Below are 21,431 nucleotides of genomic sequence, written 5' to 3'. Positions count from 1 at the left end.
TTTAGGAAGCAGATAGACGCCACAGCTTTACAAGGAGCTAAGAAAGTGACAGATAATAACATAATGTAACCAAGTAAATTGCAGAAGATAAACTACTAGGCCAGAAAAGAGAGATACTGTGTCAAAGAAAGGCTTGTTAGATCCCAGAATTTCAATAAGCTTTAAGTAATTGTGTCTTAAACTTTATGAAATAGTAAATATTGGCATTCGCATTGCGGTCAAATCTGAAAATAAAGTTACTCCTTTCCCTTCCCTTTTTGAGGCGATTATTTCCTCTTGATCTTTTTTTTTTTTCCTTTTTCTGGTGAGCCCATCCTTCTATTTCATTGTCGCGGGGAAGTCGTTAAACCTGTAATCTCCTTTTTGGCATTTATATGTCCAAGATTTAGAGGCCATTTTAGGCAAATATAACTTGGATATGCAAGCCAAGAAAGGATGACGATAGGAAACAGTCTGGAAAATGCATGTGTCACTCAATTTCAGAGAATGCACCGGCATGAAATTTCTGGCACAACGACTGAGAAGCAGCTTCTATTCTTGATAGATCCTACAGCAACACAACAAATCCTATTCAACTTTGATGAAAAAAGAAAATGCTTCAAAGCCAATGTGACATCTTCATCAAGAGGTCTTTACCTTTCCTTCAAATGTAATTACAAGAGGGCCTTCTCTTGATCTGCGATAGCCTCCTTCATATCCAAGAAAACAGGTAAGAGTCAGGAAGGAGGAAAAAAGTAGATGGACTCAGGGGGGGGGGGAGGGGGGGTGGCAAAAAAATATGATTTACCAATGTAAAGATCAGGGAACTGAGCGCAAAGCTTTGACAGAGGTTGAGCAACTTCGACCTGCAATACAGAGTGACGCGTAATGATCAATGGAATAGGACAAAATAAGAAGTATTAAATATCCATTTCTGACATTATGTGATAACTGAAATTCTAGAAGGTTATCCAGGGTGTAAAATACTATTAATGATACTCCATTGATGAACGAATAGATATATTGTTATCTCAAGTATCTGTAACGATGATTGCATGATAGCCGCAATACAGAGCAGGTTCCATTACATCAACTTAATTGCAACTAAGAATGCTAGCAGCACATAGATAAAGTGAAAGTTATTTGAGCATATGCATTTTTCAGCTATAAGCATATGCAGATCTAGGATTTCTAGAAACGTTATCCTTGTATGAGCACATAAGAAAACATGGGAAAAGGATCTTAAGTTCACTGGACTGTGGTGCCTTTTTCTGCTATGACAAGTCCTTTCCAATGCTTCAGTTCATTTAGTATGCAAGTTCAAATCTGTTGTAAGGGACTGAGAATATTATTTACCTGATTTATTAACAATTCATATTTTTCTTCACTTCTCATTTACAATATGGGAACTACAGATTTATACATTCTTCATGAAGTCTAGTACAGCAAAAAGGAAATTTGCTTTTCAGAACTAGAACCTAGTGATAATCAAAAATTTGTCAGGTACAATTTTCAAGTTCCAAGGAAAACATAAAAGACAATAGTTAGCCAAACCAGGGAGAGGAGTTCCCATAAGAAAGGCGAAAGCAGGAGTCTTTCGTCCTAACATGAAACAGTTTGGAAAAAAAAGAAACTTGGAAAGGCCACTTACTAGCACATGGGGAACAAGGGTTCAAAAATACTCATGATATAAAAGGAAATGACTTCAGTAGTTCTAAATATTACACATCAAGAAGGAAACTATAAAAAGGGGCATAAAAGAATCTAAGAAAGGGTTACGTAGCTCTCACATCAGAAAGAGTTGTTGCAAAGCATTTTGATACAAATGGATCCATCAATACCAGGATGCCATTAGATTTTGCCAATTCGATCAGACAATCCCATTGCCGATCCAGCTCTACAACATTTGTCGCAGTGAGAATAATCACATTATGGCACTTGATCTACAAAAAACAAAATGCACATGCTAATTTTTTTTTACTTCATAAGTATCTTAAACAAATAGGTAAGAGTGTCAGCAGGAATATGAATATAAAACAGCCCCATGTAATTAAAAGAATGAAATTAAAGAGGGAAATCGAGGCAAAGACAAGGTAGCTTCACTGTCAGCAATCAGCTTTTTCCATATTTGTTAACCATATTGACAGCTTTGCATAAGCCAAAAAAATTGTTAGTTCTATGTGATCCAATTTCTTATATCATCAAGAGTTTCCTCTTTTCTTTTTCTTTAATAAAATCCAGCTTTTTGTAAAAAAAAAAAAACTTCAAAGGCCAATAAGCAGCTTAGGGCATTCAATCAAACACTACCACTACAAATATCTAGAACGAAAATTTGCAACAATAGCAACAACCATGCCTCAATCCCTACATAAATTGGGATCAACTATATGAATCACCCATATCCATTCGGCTCTATTTGCGCCCTCGGTTAAATGAATCATCATATCCATTTGGCTCTTTTTGATGAAGTAATAATAGATTTCATCGTTGGCGTCAAGAAGATGCATAATAATACATAAGTTATGGAAGCAAAAAAGACTTTGTTAGCTCAATTACAAAAAGACTATTCTAGTACCAAGGAGCTAACGAAGTTCAAAAAGTTGTCGAGAGAATCTAAGGGGGAAATCATCATATCCATTTGGCTCTATTGAGCCCTTTTCACTCAAATATGCAATATTTTAAGATGAATTAGTTTTTCTATAAAACCAGAGGATCTCTAAACCTCACACTTTGAACACAAACATGCATATCTCTAAAGACGACGGAACCAGAGAAAACAAAAAATAGGAAAGATGACGAATTTTAGATGTGTGCCTATTTGGATATAATAATAGAGTCAGATTAAAAACATTGCTGGCCAAACTTCGGCGACAAGAGGAAGAATCCATAGAAGATTTATATTTTAGATAATGACTGCATGGGCCCAATCAAAACTATGCTTGTAAGTAGTAGGTAAATAAGTCCCACGCCCCCTCCTGCTAACAGAAAAACAGAAAAGGGGAAAGTTGAAGAGTCATAAATGTGTGCCTATTCAGATGTGATAGCTTCAGATTTAAGAACATCGTCCTTTGGATATAAGTGTAATTTCTTTTCTTTTTTATAGGCAACACAACTAGTATTTTTTTATCAAGACAAGATGAGTAACGACAAAGAGAATTATATCAATCATACTATAAAAAAATGCATTTTGAATATTTGGCTGGTTCCTTAGCTTCGGTCTTCAAATATGGCTCTTTGGTATTGAGGACAAAAGTCTACTAGTTGCTACATGCATCTAAAAAGATGTTTCGACATGTCCACAGAAGACCTCGAAAATTTCACCTCCAAAGTGATAACCAAAATGGACAGCTCTTCTATAAAACTGATCTTCTTTTTATACAAACAAAAATGCATTTTCTACAGGAACAAAAAAGGTTCTTGTTATGCAGATGACCTTCTTTTATTTGCTAGAGGTGACCTTCCCTCAATCTCTGCTATTCATAGATGTTTTTAGTCAATTTCCTCAAGTATCAGGGCTACAGGCAAATCTGGAGAAAAGCTCAGTGTGCTTTGGTGCTGTAAGAATGGATATCCTGCAACATTTAGGCTTTACATTGGGGGAACTGCCGTTCAAATACTAGGTATCCCACTTGCTACAAAGAAGCTTTCATTGATACAGTGGCAACCTTTGATAGAGAAGATAGTTGCAAAGATCTCCTCCTGGACAGCAAAGAAATTATCATATGCTGGTAGAGTACAGCTTGTTCAAACTGTGCTATTTGGTATTCAATTCTATTGGTCGCAGCTGTTCACTTTGCCTTCAAAGGGTCTTGAAGATGATTGATTCATACTGCAGAAGCTACATCTGGTCTGGGATAAATGTGATCACAAAAAAGGCTCTGGTAGCCTGGGATAGAATGTCTGAATGTGTACACCTAAATCAAGTGGGGGCCTAAACTTGATTAATTTGCATCCATGGAACAAGGCTGCTCTAGCTAAAGTCTGTTGGGATGTAGCAAACAAGCAAGATCGACTATGCATAAGATGGATACATGCTTTCTACATCAAAGACAAAAACTTTGAAGAGGTGGCAATTGCCCAACAAGCAAGTTGGATGGTGAGACAGATTCTAAATACTAGAACAACACTTCAACAGTGCATCATCATTAGCATCAAAGAAAGAGTATGATCAGAAGCTTCTACTTGCAGCTGTTGGGAGACAGACCAAGAGTTAACTGGAAATGCCTGATGTTTCAAAACAATGCCAGGCCAAAATCTATATTTACCATGTGGCTACAACTACATGGGAGAATGTTGACTGCAGATAGGTTGATACAATGGGGACTAGTTGTAGATTCCAGGTGCTCTTTATGCCAAGCTCATGATGAGATCAGGGAACACTAAGGAGTTGTGGCAGAGAATCCTACAATGGATGTAAAGGCAGGATGTTGCTAGGGATAATTGGGAACAACATATGCACTGGGTTGTACAATGTGCCAAGGGTAAAACACAACGAGCACAAGTCTATAGGATGGTATATGCTGAGTTAACTCACTTCATTTGGATAGAAAGGAACCAGCGATTGTTTGAAAAGAGAAGCAGAGGAGTTGATAGTATTGCACGAGACGTAGCCTACATATGCAACTTACGAGCCACCACTGGGATTAGTAGCACGGTGCAACATTTTATGTTTTGATATAGACAGTTAGTGTAAGGCTTTAGTTTCTGTAAGATTGATAGCTGCTGAGTTATAAGCAGGCCATGGATATGTAAAGTTTACTGGTGATTAATACAAAAACTGTTAGTTACCAAGAAAAAGAGGTCCTGACTTATAGCTAGATACATTCAGCCGTTTGGATCTTTTTTGTTGGATACTCTCAAATCAGTATGAATGAGAATTGATTCACTGCATGAAAAACAAATCTACTAAAACCGCCTTCCACTCGCTTAAATAAATTATGAGGTTGTCACTTGCCTTTTGCGCCCTATGCCACTCTTTTAAGGTGTTTTACCACTTGATGAAAAGAATGTCTTATTTGATTTCCAAATTCAAAAAATTAAAGTACATGGAACTTGAGAAATTATTCCTAGCGTGCTATTTTTTAAGTAGCATCAAAGGAAAGGCCTAACTAACTGAATCTCCAATTTTGACAATAGAGCTTGGCAAATCAATTTAGTAGATGACAATGAGGGTGTTTGGCTAAGCTTATAAGCTGGTCAAACTGGCTTATAAGCACTTTTTGGCTTATCTATGCGTTTGGCAAAATTAAAAGTGCTTATTAGTTAAGTGCTTATAAGCCAAAAATAAGCCAAAAGTCATAAGTTGGTCTCCTCCAACTTATCAAATTTCAGCTTATAAGCACTTTAGGTTTGACCAAAATATTTACTATTCTATCCCTAAAATACTTATTTTTAAAACAAAACTCTTCGTATACCCAGTTCTTCAGCTGTTTATTATCAATTTCAGCACTTTTATCCAAACACGTAACTGCTTATTTTTAAATCAGTTTCAGCACTTAAAAGTGCTTTTCAGCACCTAATGTTTATCAGCTACTCTAAATCAGCTAAGCCAAACGGGCTCAATATACAAAAATGTAAAAATAAAGCAAAATTTTCAATTGGACCACCCACTTGGACACTAGGTAGACATCTGATAGAGACATAACATGAATGTAATGACCAGAACAAAATGGAAATAAAAACGACCAGCAAATATAGAACAAGCTACTTATGGTTGGAAAACTATGTTGGTCGGATATGGGTCAGGTATTAAATACGAGTGTGGGTCTAGAGGTCGGATTCATCATCACATGAATTTTGGGATTTGGGGGTATGGATCCGAGTGTGGATATACACTGATGCTAGGATACAACTAATAATATATATGCCAATTAGTTATTTAGATTGTTGAAAAGTAACTTATTTTCGATTTACAAGGTAATTTAAATCCATTCCTGTCAATTAAGTTGAGTGGGAAGTGTCTATTGCATAGTTATAAATTGCTATAAATATATATTGTAATCTAATATAAATATTTGTGTGACTATAAATCATCTTATTAAGGGTAAAATGAAAAGTTTAAAGTTAAATTGTTCCTAAATATAGAAAGGTATCATTCCTTTTTTAGGACAGGCTAAAAAGGAAAGTGCGTCACATAAATTGGGAAAGAAGGAGTATATAATAGTTTGAACGGAGAAAAGTAATTAGTTTTTCCAGAATCTTGGTTCGAATCTATCATTATCTATTTATGCTTCTTGAGCTTTGTTAGTAACTAGAAAGCAAAAAGCAATTGTGGTCGAAATAACTGTCTTTAATAGCCAGAGCAAAAAGTACTCTGGTAAAAACTAAACCCTTAATATTTTATTCATACGGTATCTTGTAAAATAGCAAATTGTTCTAGTACTTATGTGAATATACATATGACATAAACCAAAAATCAAACCAAATATCCAGTCAACCTAAACTTCTTGGCCATAGGTATAGTCACAGCACCCAAGTTAGATTTTGACCAAATCTGGTGCAAATCCCACACCCACATCCAAATTGTGTCGGATGGTCAAGGATGCAGAAATTTTTTTGAAGGATCCGAGCAACATTGTTTAGAAAGATAGACCATTCTAGGGGCTGATAGCTTCTTACTTAAAAATAGACAGTTTTCAGGGCAGTAAGCTGCATGTGAGTTTCATTAAAGCTACTTCCATAAATAAATATAAACAATATTTATACTTAAGCCTAAACAATCCTCAAGGTGTGTGGAAAATTTTTTAAGACAACATACAAACAAAAACTCAGCAAATTAAACAAACCTTGAGTTGAAAACAATAATTAGAAAATGTACCTACGTCTAAACGTCCTCTCTAAGTGCGATTGAAGATGTTTTAACACAATATAAAAACAAAAACTTAGCAAAATATATAATGGTTGAGAATGAAGTTGGATATTATTTTACACTCTAAAAGAAATAAAATGTCAAAACTACAGAAAGAACTTAAAATAACCATCATAGTTCAGATAATGGCCAACATACCAAAGGCACAGGTAGCTGTTCATGATGCAACAATTCTGTAATACCCTCGGGCAACAGCGCCATCTGGAATAGGAAAAGAAACAAGGGTTACCTTTATAAATAAGGATGTTTTTCCTGAAAATGATAAATAAGTATGTTCTTCCTTCCACTTATTTAATTTGTATCTTTCAGAGTCAGTTAGTTGATGGGCACACAAGATGGTACATAATTTCAAAATCAGTTTAGTGGAACACTCTCTGGAATGACACAAATTCCAGAACTGCCTTGACGAAAAGTATCAGGACTTGAAACTTTTGGGTCAGGATCTTTCTAGTGCATGTAATCATAAATGGAAATGCGTCTGAAAAGGCTGATTCATCCTGTAGAAAAGTAATATCTCCAAGCTTTTCCTTACCGTTCAGGTTATTACTTGCTTTGGATGTCTAATATTTCGGATATGAGAACTATATTGAAAAAGCCTTAATATTATTCAGCTAATTTACCAATCAAGGTGCAGAAATGAATTCCAAGGTTTCAAGAAAAAAATACAATTTTGTTCATGTAAACTGGATTCCAGCCTATCAAGGAGCTTTTTCATTTAAACTTTCAATCGACTCCTAACAGAATGAAATGAGAGATTTCTTAATACCAGTGCAATAGAAAGTAACTGAAGCACCAAACTCAAAAAGCACAGGTACGATAGTAACAACACTGTGCCATTCTTGCCCACAATATTGCATTAAAGAAAAGCTCTGACCTCGTTCTTGTCACCGGAGCATTTTTCACCTATAAGGTGCCTCAGATGTTCTTCAAATTCTTCATCAGGAGCCTGAAAAAGAAAGTAATGGAAAGATTTGAGACACTGATATATCAGTGTAAAGCGAAATATCAAATAACATTTTTGAAAGAGTTTCATAAATATCACAGACTCTGGCACCACTGTCGTATCTTTCGAACATGCAGAATGACACAAGGATTATAAAACTAAAGTAATAGTGAATATTTAATTATTTAAAGCATTATAGTTGTATTAACATATCTAAACCTATATGTAAAAACCATATTCACATTTATAAACACATAATCATAGACATCTATGCATCAAATACATTTACCAATAAAGTATCTAGGTGACTTATCCATGGTAATTTAAAATTAGATGTTTGATCATCCTTCTCTAAGACCTGTACCTTCATTTAAACTATTAACTTGACTAAACCATCCATCCCAGTAGAAAAGAAAATAAAAGCAAGGAATTACAACTTCAGATGTGTTCTCTGAGAGAACACAACACACACCAATGAGGGAAATTACTTAATGAAAGCAGCCAACAGCGTACGACACATGGCACATCAAGTTTGCAACGTATGCCACATCAGCCAGACATGCAAATAGTTTAAAAGTTTCCATGCTACAAAGTTAAATCATTCAGAAGCTATTGCTCAGGCTAAGTCGTGGATTAAAAGCACGCAGAAGGATCAATATTATGTACCATGCGAACACCAAAGGCTTTTGCTACTCCTGCTACAGTAACATCTGAATGCAATGGGCCTATCCCGCCAAATATAAGTACCTGTTGGAAGATAACAATTTTTAAAACCTATGCTCAGAGCTGGTAGTATTTCCTCACAGACAAGCACAGACAGACATACAAAACTGATGCAGACTGGTCTACGATACAATCCATACTGACAAATGCTTCTTACCATATCATCTGTGGACTTCTGTCTCTCTACTTCCTCGGCTACAGAATCTATCTGAAATTGAGAAGGACGAGATTACAAATGGAGATTAGAATAAATTTCAAATTAAAAAGGTTTAAGGTTTCTCAACTATCAAGGTGGCAAATAAAGGAAAAAGCCGGCGTGCTTCAGGAAAGCAATTACAATTGACTGTTCTAGCTAATAATTGGCTTGGAATGGTAATGAATCTTTTCCAATTACTAGGGAGATATTCGGGTTAAGCTATCCATTTTTTCCCTGAAGCTTATTAGAGAGGATTTTATTTCTACCTTTGACATCTTTCTTCTGACTGCATGCACAGTTCAAACAATTGCAAAAGCTCCCAATAACATATTACTTACATCATTTCGAGTGACAGCAACTCGCGATACTGCCCAACCAATAGAATGGAGCTTTTTACACAACATAGACCCCAATTTGTCCTCTACAGTGCCAAACCTGAGCTATGGAACCAAGAGAAAAATATCTGATAAGCAAGCAGATGTAGACGGCATGGAATATTAGATTTTAGATTCAGAGCGAATATATATTCACTTGTCCCTAGCCTATTAGCTCTCTGCCTCAAATGGCTGAGTTAATGTAGAGCAAACTGAAAAGATGGACTATATTCTGCATTACACGTAACCGCATAGTAAACGAAAAATGTAAACATCTAATTTGACCAATGCACAGAAAATTGAAGGTGTCTCCTTATGTCCATCCGGTTACCAAAAGAGAAAGTCAAAATGAGTTAATGTGACACATCAACTAGAATCCAAGACCATGCTCTGCCTCTCACCAAGTCACTGTCGTTTGACTAAATGCCTATGAAAAAATATTATATCCATTTAACCAGATAAAGAATACAAAATTCAAATGAAATCTTCTAATATAAAACGCCAATTTCGTTTACACTTCAAAATATGATTGTTATATTCCTTCTGTATTATAGACTCAAGAGTTCAATTAGAGGGAAATTTCCATTGAAATAGAGGATAACTTGTTTCCAAAAATCAGCTGAGATAGCTGGGTTAGGGAGAAACTATGTGATTGCAGAAATTTGATTCACTTGCAGGAAATTTAGTTACCGAAGAGATTGTGTGTTTCAAGAACAACTAAAGCACATTCAGGTTCAACAATTTATAACTTTTAATAAATACTCTCAGGTTCAATAACAGCCGATCATAGAAGAACCAAAAACTAGAATATGAAGTCCTAACAATCAATAGAAAATTCAAAAGAACACACGCTAAAGGACAATATCAGTGATAAAGATATGGCAGAAATTCAACAAAAATTACATATAATGAGAAGAAGCCACTTAGAAGAGCATGTGAACATGGTACAAGGATCATCAAATACAAATGTCAAGCAACAATAACTTACAAAATTTCATCCCCCACAGTAATAATCGAGGCAGTAAGCATGCTGCCGGAATTCAAATTCTCCATTTTCACTCCATTGCTAATAGAAGATAATTTCCCACACACCAGAGAGGAGTTCTTCTTTACCCTTCCAGCTCTTTCCAACCTTCCATCAGCAAGTAAATAGGCAGGTTTAAACTTCTCTTCACTATTGTCGGAGTTCCTGATGCACAAAAGTGCATTACGAACAGTGTCATGAATGCTCCCAATTGAGGTATACCTACAAGAGCAGTAAACAAATAGATGGTCAAATCAATGAGTATAGCTCTGGAAGTTGAAGTTCCAAAGTATAATTCATGAGTATTGAGTAGCACAAATCAGATCAGCAATATAAGAGATACTAGTATAAATCTCAAAAATTGAAAGAGAAAGATTAAGATTTCATATTTTTCGTGTAATTGCAGGATGATGAATCTAATAAAATTTTGAAGTGACACAACAGAAAATTACCCCTGATCATAAAGACTGCAGTACTGAACCTTGGATACCAATAGGAACGCCCATACATCTCTGTCGCATCAAACTTTGCAGGTTAGTTATTTTAATTCATCCAATATGAGAAACAAACAGTAAAGTGGATCACCAAGGCCATCAAAAATACACAAAATCATGGCAGTTGAAATCAAAGAAAATTTGCCAAATGAACATCTTCCATTGAAAAGGGCATGCAAAACCCTGAACTAGGTAAAAACAGTGATGCAGCTGTAAGAAGGCACGGGAGAAAATATGATATATTGATATTGTGTGTTCAATACAATACAAGAAGGCCTTATTTAGAGCTATACTATACAAGGACATACTACTCCTATTCCAATGTGGGACAAGACTACATTATGTACATATCTAACACTCCCTCTCAAGCCGGTGCATACACATCATATGTACCGAGCTTGTTACACATGTAACTAATACGAGAACCAGTAAGAGACTTAGTGAAAATATCTGCTAGTTGATCATTCGACTTTACAAACTTTGTAACAATATCTCCCGAAAGTATTTTTTCTCTGACAAAGTGACAGTCGATCTCAATGTGTTTAGTCCTCTCATGGAACACCGGATTTGACGCAATATGAAAGAGCGGCTTGGTTATCACACACTAGTTCCATCCTGCTGATTTCTCCGAACTTTAACTCCTTGAGCAACTGCTTAACCCAAACTAACTCACACGTTGCCATAGTCATGGCCCGATAATTCGCTTCGACGCTAGATAGAGCAACTACATTTTGTTTCTTGCTCTTTCACGAGACCAAATTACCTCCTACTAGAACACAATATCCAGATGTAGATCGTCTATTAGAAGGTGATCCTGCCCAATCAGCATTTGTGTACCCAACAATCTACCCGTGGCCTCGATCCTCGAATAGTAATCCTTTGCCTGGAGCTGACTTTATATACCGAAGAATATGAACAACTGCATCCCAGTGACTATCACGGGGAGAATCCATAAACTGACTTACAACACTCACCGGAAAAGAAATGTCAGGTCTAGTCACTGTGAGGTAATTCAATTTTCCAACCAACCTCCTATATCTCGTGGGGTCTCTAAGAGGCTCCCCATGTCCAGGCAGAAGCTTAGCATTCGGATCCATAGGAGAGTCAATAGGTCTGCAACTCATCATTCCAGTCTCCTCAAGAATGTCTAAGGCATACTTCCGCTGTGAAATAACAATACCTGAGCTAGACTGAGCGACCTCAATACCTAGAAAATACTTGTCTTCCCAGATCCTTAGTTTGAAAGTGCTGAAAGAGATGTTGCTTTAGATTAGTAATATCATCCTGATCGTTGCCAGTAATAACAATATCATCAACATGAACCACCAGATAAATACACAGATTCGGAGCAGAATGCTAATAAAACGCAGAGTGATCAGCCTCACTACGAGTCATGCCGAACTCCTGAATAATTGTGCTGAACTTACCAAACCAGGCTCGAGGGGACTGTTTCAAACCATATAGTGACCTGCGCAATCTGCATACACAACCACTAAACTCCCCTGAGCAACAAAACCAGGTGGTTGCTCCATATAAACTTCCTCGTCAAGATCACCGTGGAGAAAAGCATTCTTAATATCTAATTGATAAAGAGGTCAATGACGTACAACAGCCATGGACAAAAAAAAGACGAACAGATGCTTCTTTAGCCACGGGAGAGAAAGTATCACTATAATCAAGCCCAAAAATCTGGGTATATCCTTTTGCAACAAGACGAGCCTTAAGCCGATTAACCTGACCATCCGGGCCAACTTTGACTGCATAAACCCAACGACAACCAACCGTAGACTTACCTGCAGGAAGAGGAACAAGCTCCCAAGTGCCACTCGCATGTAAAGCAGACATCTCGTCAATCATAGCCTGTCGTCATCCAGGATGAGATAGTGTCTCACATGTAGACTTAGGAATAGAAACAGTGGACAAAGAAGATATAAAAGCATAATGAGGTGACGACAGACGATGATAACTTAGACCAACATAGTGGGGATTAGGATTAAGTGTGGACCGTACACCTTTGCGGAGTGCAATTGGTTGACTAAGAGGAAACAAGTCCGCAGTAGGTGCAGAATCTGATGTAGGACGTGAATCACCTGGGCCTGATACTGGATGTGGACGGTGATGATAAGTCAAGAGTGGCGGAGCTACAGAAGGTTGAACTGGATTATGTGGAGGAATTGGACCTATAGGTGGTGGAACTGGAGCTATAGATGGTGGAACGGGAGCTATAGGTGGTGGAGCTGGAGATGTAGAGGAAGATGGATAGGAGAGTGACTGAATCTCCAAAAGAAGAGACTGGTAGTACCTCAGAAATATCTAAGTGATTACATGGACCTGTGAAGTATGATTGGGTTTCAAAGAAGGTAACATCAGCGGACATAAGGTACCGCTGGAGGTCAGGAGAATAGCATCGATACCCCTTTTGCGTTCTCGAGAAACCAAGAAATACGCACTTAAGAGCACGGGGAGCTAACTTATTTGTTCCTGGAGTAAGGTTATGGACAAAACAAGTGTTTTCAAAGACACGGGGTGGAAGGGAGAACAAAGGTAAGTGGAAAAACATAACAGAAAATGGAACTTGGTTCTGGATAGCTGAAGATGGCATACGATTAATAAGATAGCAAGATGTAAGAACTGCATCCCCCAAAAACGCAACGGAGCATGAGATTGCATGAGTAGGGTACGAGCAGTTTCAATAAGATGTCTATTCTTTCCTTCAGCTACTCCATTTTGTTGAGATGTGTACGGACAAGATGTTTGATGAATAATCCCATGAGATTTCATAAACTACTAAAATGGGAAAGACAAATACTCTCGGGCATTATCACTACGAAATGTGCGAATGGAAACCCCAAATTGATTTTGAATTTCAGCGTGAAAGGTCTGGAAAATAGAAAACAACTCAGATCGATTTTTTATCAAAAATATCAAGGTGCACCTAGAATAGTCATCAATGAAACTAACAAAGTAGCGGAATCCTAAGGTAGAACTGACCCGACTAGGACCTCAAACATCTGAATAGACTAAAGTAAAAGGTGACTCTACTCGATTATCAATACGTCGAGGAAAGACTCACACTCTAGAGCTGACAAGTGAGATAAACCAGGTACCATTTTCTGAAGTTTTGACAAACTAGGATGTCCCAACCATTTATGTAATAAATCTGGTGAATCAGTAACAGGACAAGTTGTTGAAGGAAGACAAGATGTGAGTCCATGTGATTTAGCAAGGATAAGGTAATAAAGTCCATTTGATTCACGCCCGGTACCAATGATCTGCCCTGTACTGCGTTCCTGTATAAAAACATAGTCATCAAGAAATAAAACGGCACATTTAAGTGATTTGGCTAGGCGACTAACAGCTATAAGATTAAAAGGACTATTAGGGACATAAAGAACTAAATCTAAAGGTAAGGAAGGAATTGGGCTTGCTTGACCTATTGCAGTTGCCATGGTTTGAGACCCTTGGCCATTGTGACTCTTGGAAGAGATTGAGAATACGAAAAGTAGTGAAAAGAGATGTGTTACCATAAATATGATCCGATGCACCTGAATCAATGACCCAAAACTCAAAGGATGAAGATTGAGAGACACAAGTCACGCTATTACCTGTTTGAACAACGGAAGCTATCTCAGAAGATGTCTGCTTACCTGCTTTGTACTGAAGAAACTCAAAATAATCCACTAAAGAAACCATCCGACTATTCGAAGTATCGGTTCCCATGTCGCTACAATTAATAGTAGTAGGATTAACTTGAAATAGTGAAAATTAGTAACTCCTTTGGGAAAACTGAAGAAATCGCTGAGAAAACATTGTTTACAGCAGGAAAACAAAACATTGTTCTGCGTCGGAAAACAATGTTCACGCCAGAAATACTGTAGCTCTCGGAATATTACTGTAGCAGCCAGAAAAATTCAAAGTGGTCGGAATGAAATAAAAACAGTAGGGGTAGGATCGGAATTACCAGACGACCCAACTGTTCGGAAGAAACTTTTTCAAAAAATGGCCGGAAGTCCACTTCTGAAATCACTGTTCACGCTGGAAAAATATAAAAGTGGTCGGAATTTGGTGTAACCTGGATGGGTAGGCTCGGAATTGCAAGGGGAATAATCTGTCCTGAAGAATCGTCGCCAAAAAATGGCCACAAGGTGGCCCACGCGACGTCAGAACTTTGCCGGAAAATTTTCTTCCGACCGACTACCGCCGGAGATTTTCACTGGGGTTTGATCGCCGGACAGTGACTACTCTTGTGGTAGTGTTGGATTTTGCACAACACTAACCGAGACAAAGCAGATGCAAAACAACTTTGAAAAATCGCCGGAAAAAAAGGGTTCTGGTGACTGATTTCACTTCCCGGAATCGCTGGAATTTATGCACAGCGATAAATCTCTCACGATAGCTCTGATACCATGTGAGAAGGCACGGAAGAAAATATGATATATTGATATTGTGTGTTCAATACAATACAAGAGGTCCTTATTTATAGCTATACTATACAAGGACATACTACTCCTATTCCAATGTGGGACAAGACTACATTATGTACATATCTAACAGCAACCAATTCAACAAGGGAGAGTAGTGAAAGAAAATGTCAATCGCTTGAGTCATGACTAATAGTTTAAAATGAGATATTGACTAAGAGTTTGGTCATCTCTATCTTAGCTGGATTACATTGGATTCTAGACCTTTAGGTTGTTCCAAAGGTTGAACTTTCTTGGATTGTTTGTTCCAAAGGTCATACTTCTGAATGTTATTTCTTGGTGCCAGGGAAGTAATGCTTCAAAATGATAGTAAAAAACATTCAATCCTGCATTGCCATATTGAATCAATTAAATATAATGGAAAATCACACATCCATCACTTGCCATGACCAACAACTGAGAGAAGAGAAGAGGCACTTATTTATAGGTGCCACCCATAAATCATAATACACATAATTTTTGTTCCAATGTAGGACAATATTTAACTAATGAAATTAACACTTCTAACATTCCAACACTATAACTTAATATTCTAACACGCTCTCTCAAACTCAAGCAGTGGTTAGGCCTGCCATGTTATAAAGCAGTGGTTAGGCCTGCCATGTTGTACGGGATCGAGTGTTGGCCAGTTAAGAACTCACATATCCAAAAGATGAAAGTAGCAGAGATGAGGATATTGAGGTGGATGTGCAGGCATACTACGATAGATAAGATTAGGAATGAAGCTATTCGGGAGAAGGTGGGTGTAGCCCCTGTGGAGGACAAGATGAGGGAAGCAAGACTCAGATGGTTCGGGCACATTCAGAGGAGGAGCATTGATGCTCCGGTGAGGAGATGTGAGCGACTAGCTGTGATGGGCACGAGGAGAGGTATAGGACGGCCCAAGAAGTATTGGGGAGAGGTGATCAGGCAGGACATGGCACGACTTAGGATTACTGAGGACATGGCCTTTGACAGGGAATTGTGGAGGTCGAGCATTAAAGTTGTAGGTTAGGAGGTAGTTGTGAATATTTCTTCGGCGCATCAGAGTGAGACTTGCCAGTTAGGTTTTAGTTTTAGAATGTTAGTGGTTTCTATTGATGTCGGTCTTTACCTACTGGTTATTGTGTACTTTCCATCTACTTCGTGTTTTTTTTTATATCGTTGTTATTCTATTATGATTTTATTGATAATACTAATATACCGTCTCTTGTCGTCTTCTTGAGCTGAGGGTCTCCTGGAAACAACCTCTCTACCCCTCAGAATAGAGGTAAGGTCTGCGTACATACTACCCTCCCCAGACCCCACAAGTGGGATTACACTGGGTCATTGTTGTTGTTGTTGTTGCTCTCTCAAACTCAAGGTGAGGAAACCTAGTTGAGTTAGATTTTCTAACATGCTCTGTCAACCTATTACAAGAATTTCTCTTGTAATTCTTGCTAGAGAATTACAAGAGAAATGATCAGAAAATGGAGAAATAGTGAATGAAAGAATGGCTAAGATACAAAGACACAAAAGGAATAGCCTAGAGAAGAGACCCTCTACCTCCGTAGGTAGGTTAGAGGTTTGGGGGATTGGGTTCAAGAAAAATGCTGAAATGCTCGTGGAAAAATAAAAAAGCAGTGCCACCAGAATGATAATCATAACAGGGTCGTGCTGCCAGAATGATCACCAGAACAAGGGTGACGTTGCAAAATTCATCGAAAATAGACATGTCGCCGCTGGCACGACCACCGGAACGGGACCAGTACTGCTGGAACAGTCATATAAAAGGTCAAGAAAGTACAACTGTGAGGAAAAAGACACTTCGAAAGGGCAAGTGGCACAATCACCCTCAGATAAATGGAAGTTATTTAAGACACTGTCAAGATCGTAGAAATTCTACAACAACAACAACAACAACAACAAGAAATCCAGTGTAATCCCACAAGTGGCGTCTATCGGAAACAGCCTCTCTATCTTCTCAAGGTAGGGGCAAGAGCATAGATATTCTGCTACCAGAAAATAAGATTTAAAGAACAAAAAGAAAAGATGTATCTATAACTCCATAACACACCATTTATAGGTGTCAAACAGATACACGCACGATATCTAACGTAACAACCTAATATTTCTAAATTTCTAACATAATCACTTAAAATACTAGCAAATACAAAATTCCAATGGTTGGAGGGTTGTTTTTTTTTCATTTTTTTTGGGGGGGGGGGGGGGGCATAGGCAAGGACACACACTCACCTTAATCTCTCTATTCTTTAACTCTTTCGACTCCACCTTCACTTTTTATATGTGCAATTTGCCTATAAGGAAATGAAGCAATGCTATGATGCCTTGACATTGGGTTGTCTTGGAATCAGAGTTATGATAACTGGTTGATTGGAACCATAAACAATAGTCTTATGCTTGTCATTGGTGGATTTCATCAATTAATATCTTACAGCTCCTTACCGTAAAATAACACCAAACAAAGACCAAAACCAGTCCCTGGTATTATAATAGGGTTTTCCTTGTAGGTAAGGACCAACATGCTTGATAATCAATAAACTCTTCCTCTTTTTTCTTCCTTATCTCTTCGGCCTGCTGTCTTTCTGGGGCCCTTTTCTTCATGCATTTCAACAAGAAAAGCAGCTCTTACGAGCATCAATGCATCAGAAGTGCTATCTTTAACACTTAAGTACATAATTGATCTTCTATAGTTCGAGGGAACCAACTTATAAAAGAAATAGTTCAAGTCAACCATTATCTACTTTTAACATGTTCTAGTGACCTCCATTTGGAATTTATTTAAAATCCTTAGAAACAACAGTTGCTTTCTTACACTCCTTGAATAATTAAGCTTTAATCTCAATCCAACTGTCAATGGACTTGAAGCTAGTGTTTGTACTTCAAAAAAAAAACTCAAGAGGCTACTAATACTTCTAACAGTATTTCCATGAAAAATCATGAAGAACAAATGAATGTCAATATCGACAATATATTAACATTAATCTGCAAAAGCATTTTGTAGTCGTCTCTTCTCAGATGAAAATGGTGAGGTATGATGATAATTAATATCCTACTTGGATTCATGTTTTAAAGTCTAATAGAATAAGATTGAGAACCGCTAGATTTCCTTTTTATTTCCTCTTATTTGCACCCATCAGTTTTACCAACTTATATTGCATGTGTATGAGTTGCATATAAGGTGTACCCAAACCTGTATGACCAGTCCAAAATTGGGTTCACCCTCATGAAAGGTGGCCACCCAGGCGAGCTAGGTGAGAATTGCTCTTGACCTACCTGAAAAGTACGTTCCATAAGCAGTGGTCAGCCGCAGATCATACTGGTTTACATTTAGAAGATCATTGACTAGTTGGATTAGTTAACTAAATATTTACTGCAGTAGGATCTCCAATTCGGACACCAAGAAAAATAGCTCGAATTGGATTTGCCTTTAGCAAAGCCTCCAGACCTGATTTAAAATCAAGTCTAATAATATCCATTTGTATGTTGTAACTGCAAGAGAAGAGAGATCAAGCCAAATGATTAATAAGGGAGATGACATCATATACAGCGACACCACTGTATCAGCTTCTTTATATAAAATTGGTTCAAGGTAAACTATCATTTCTCACATACGTTGCTGCAGCTTCATAGGTAAATGAGTTGATCTCAGGGAAAGCAGATTGGCTCTCGAAATATATTGTTCGTATCGGGAATGTCTTTCCGCCATCAGCTGCATCTCCTCCTGAATTATTTTCTTCAGCTTCATGTAGAAAACAGCCTGCCCTCAGCAGGTGAAGCAAAACCTGAATCACAAAAATTCATATATGTGGTCAAAAATTTATGAAAACGAACTATTTATACCTCAACACCAAGAAAGGCGTAAAGAACTTACAGTAGAATCTTTCCCACCATTAAAGCTTAACGCAACCTCTTGTACACTGTTCAGTGTGGGGACATAAGCAATATCAAAACAAAGAAAGCTGAGAAATGCTTAGCCAACTTCATTTTAAAACAGAAAAGTAGTAGTGATAGCTCTCAGATCAAATCATGTTCAAAGATGCAAATCATTCCGTCCTGTTTTATTTACCCATTATCCTATTTTTTGGATAGAGAAAAAAAAAAGGACCTCTTTCTCTAAAAGACAAACTATACCATTTTTCCAAAAGTCCAATTAACATAAATAGTATTGATCCATATCATTATTGTATTTTATGTGACACTTATATACACTTTTTAATCGAGGAATTAGTTTCACAAGTTCTCTGCTGAATCTAGATATAATACCTCATCCAAATTATAACCCCTTAATATCCAAGAAATGTCAGCTAGGTCAACACAATAAGGATAGAGGGAGTATAGCTTATGCATCTATGCGTGTAGACTTGCAGTTGATTTCTTCTCATCTATCTGGGCGGGTAAAGTTACTCCTACTATATTGGTAAAAGGATGCAGAGGCAGAGCTAGGATTTCAACTTTATGGGTTGTGAATTTTAGGACAAAGACTTCAAGTGCTAAAAACTGGGCTCTAAATATTATATTTGTATATATTTAACGAATTTCTTAACACAACTACATTGTTTGGACAAAGCCATTGGGTTCACCCGAACCCGTACTCAAGCTTCTAACTCCACCCTTGAGAGGATGCAGGTACCCAGTGGAATAGCCGAGATGAGCAAATCAATCATAGTTATAAATTTATAGAAAAAAACAAAGTGGAAGCATCACTTACTAATAATTCAACAACTTCAAACAAAAAGTGAAATTTTGTGCATTTATTGCTTAGCAGCATAATATAAGGTAACAAGATAATAATATGCTCTGATATCACAATGCTGTGAACTTGAAAATGAAGTATTACGCTATATGTTATACTCCCACGTCCCTTCCAGTTGCAAATAATCCCTCATTCTCAATTTATGTGTCATTCTTTCCTTTTTAGAATATCATTTTTTCTACATTCAAAAACAATTTACCTTTAAAAATTTCCCTTTTGAACTTAATGCAATCAATTATAGTGACACAAACCACAAGTTTAAAAGTCTTCAATTTCTCGGTGCTTAGTCAAACGGGGCCGCAGAAATTGGGACGGAGGGAGTAACATTGATTGTTTAAAATTGCACAAACTTAGAGCAGATCAATAAAGTTGAATCTACAAATGATTTTGGAAACTTACGAGTAAAGAGCTAGCGCTCTTCTAATAACGTAAATGGCGTTATTATACTTAGTCTTCAATCTTCCATCATCACATTCTCTAATTGCTTTATCGATCTCCATCTACACAAATTTGAAAAAATTACCATAAATCATTTTCAATAATTAAACATGAAAACCTAGATTTAGATTCAAAAATAAGAATTTTGAAGGGTTTAATAGAGAATTTACCTGGGGCGTTGAAGGGCTAAAACAGAAAGATGTGGCTAGTTTAGAAATACGAATGAGATTGAGGAATTCAGAGAATTTTGGCTATAAGAGAATGCGCTCCACAGATTATATATCTGTTTTCTTTCTTTCTTGTGGGAAAAAACAAATATAGTAACTAAAGTTTTCTAATAAAGAGACAAATAAAGAAGAGAAGACTAAAATGGGTTTTGCTTTGCTTTTAAATGCATAGTTTACGTTTCTTTTGAGGGGTACAAGAAAGATGGCTGAATAAACTGAATTTCTATCCATGTTCCACATTGTAACGGTCAAGGTCACAATTCAAAGTACTTCTATCTATTTCTATTAGGTACGTATTTATTTTGGTGTCCGATTAAATTTGGATTTGGATCGAAATTCTTATTTAAAGGTACAATTTCATTCTTATCATAGACGATTTCATTTTTATGGCTCGAACTTAAAATCGTTGGTAATACAACGATTAAGAATTGAGAGATACTAAGAGGTCGTTTGGTATGATAAATAAGTAAAATTAATTTTGGGATAAAATTTAGTATCGCATTATCCCTTGTTTGATTACTAATTCCGGAATAAGTTATTCCAAAATTTAAAATAATAGTGAGATAACGTATATCTGCCAGAGGGTGGAATAGTAATCCCGAGATAAGTTATCACATGATTAAAAGTAGTATCAGAATAACTTATATTTGCCATAGGGTGAAATAATTATCCTAGGATAAGTTATCCCAAGATAAAACAGTAAAATTGATAATTTCAGAACTAATACAACATATCAAATAGTCAATAAAAAATAATATTAGTATAATTAATCTCAGCACAAATAATCCCGGCATAACTTGTATTCAAATTAAATGACCCTTTTGCTATTTCAGCATAACCATTGGTAATACAATTCAAAGTACTCTTACGCACCTATTCTTTTATAACATTGAATAGTCTTAACTTGGTGCTTTCTTCTTCTTCTTCTTCTCTTTTTTAAATTTGGACT

At 36.9% G+C, this 21,431-nt stretch overlaps 1 protein-coding gene across 1 annotated transcript; it reads right to left on the bottom strand.

The window, feature by feature from the left end:
- Positions 1–141: 141 nt before the first annotated feature.
- LOC107813953 (uncharacterized) lies at positions 142–20,607 on the bottom strand. Its single transcript, XM_075222583.1, has 17 exons — positions 20,426–20,607; positions 20,217–20,317; positions 18,936–18,981; positions 18,677–18,846; positions 18,436–18,553; positions 18,255–18,337; positions 10,560–10,619; positions 10,072–10,329; positions 9,048–9,144; positions 8,671–8,721; positions 8,457–8,537; positions 7,722–7,793; positions 6,986–7,048; positions 1,770–1,922; positions 788–845; positions 637–689; positions 142–547 (listed from the first exon to the last, which is right to left on the bottom strand). The coding sequence occupies exons 2-17, from the start codon at positions 20,315–20,317 to the stop codon at positions 470–472; spliced, it is 1,542 nt and encodes a 513-aa protein (XP_075078684.1). The 5' UTR covers positions 20,426–20,607; the 3' UTR covers positions 142–469.
- Positions 20,608–21,431: the final 824 nt, after the last annotated feature.

This window comes from Nicotiana tabacum, chromosome 10 (assembly GCF_000715075.1).
Source record: "Nicotiana tabacum cultivar K326 chromosome 10, ASM71507v2, whole genome shotgun sequence".
In the NCBI taxonomy this organism is placed as follows: Eukaryota; Viridiplantae; Streptophyta; class Magnoliopsida; order Solanales; family Solanaceae; genus Nicotiana; species Nicotiana tabacum.
The sequence above is the reverse complement of the archived record's forward strand: the minus strand, read 5'-3'. Positions and strand labels throughout refer to the sequence as shown.

Coding starts and splice junctions, on each gene's coding strand:
- LOC107813953 (XM_075222583.1), bottom strand. CDS start 20,317: ATGGAGATCGATAAAGCAATTAGAGAATGTGATGATGGAAGATTGAAG. Junction 18,338..18,435: donor GAATTGGAGATCCTACTGCA/GTAAATATTTAG, acceptor CGTACTTTTCAG/GTAGGTCAAGAGCAATTCTC. Junction 1,923..6,985: donor AACAGCTACCTGTGCCTTTG/GTATGTTGGCCA, acceptor TGTTTTTTGTAG/ATCAAGTGCCATAATGTGAT.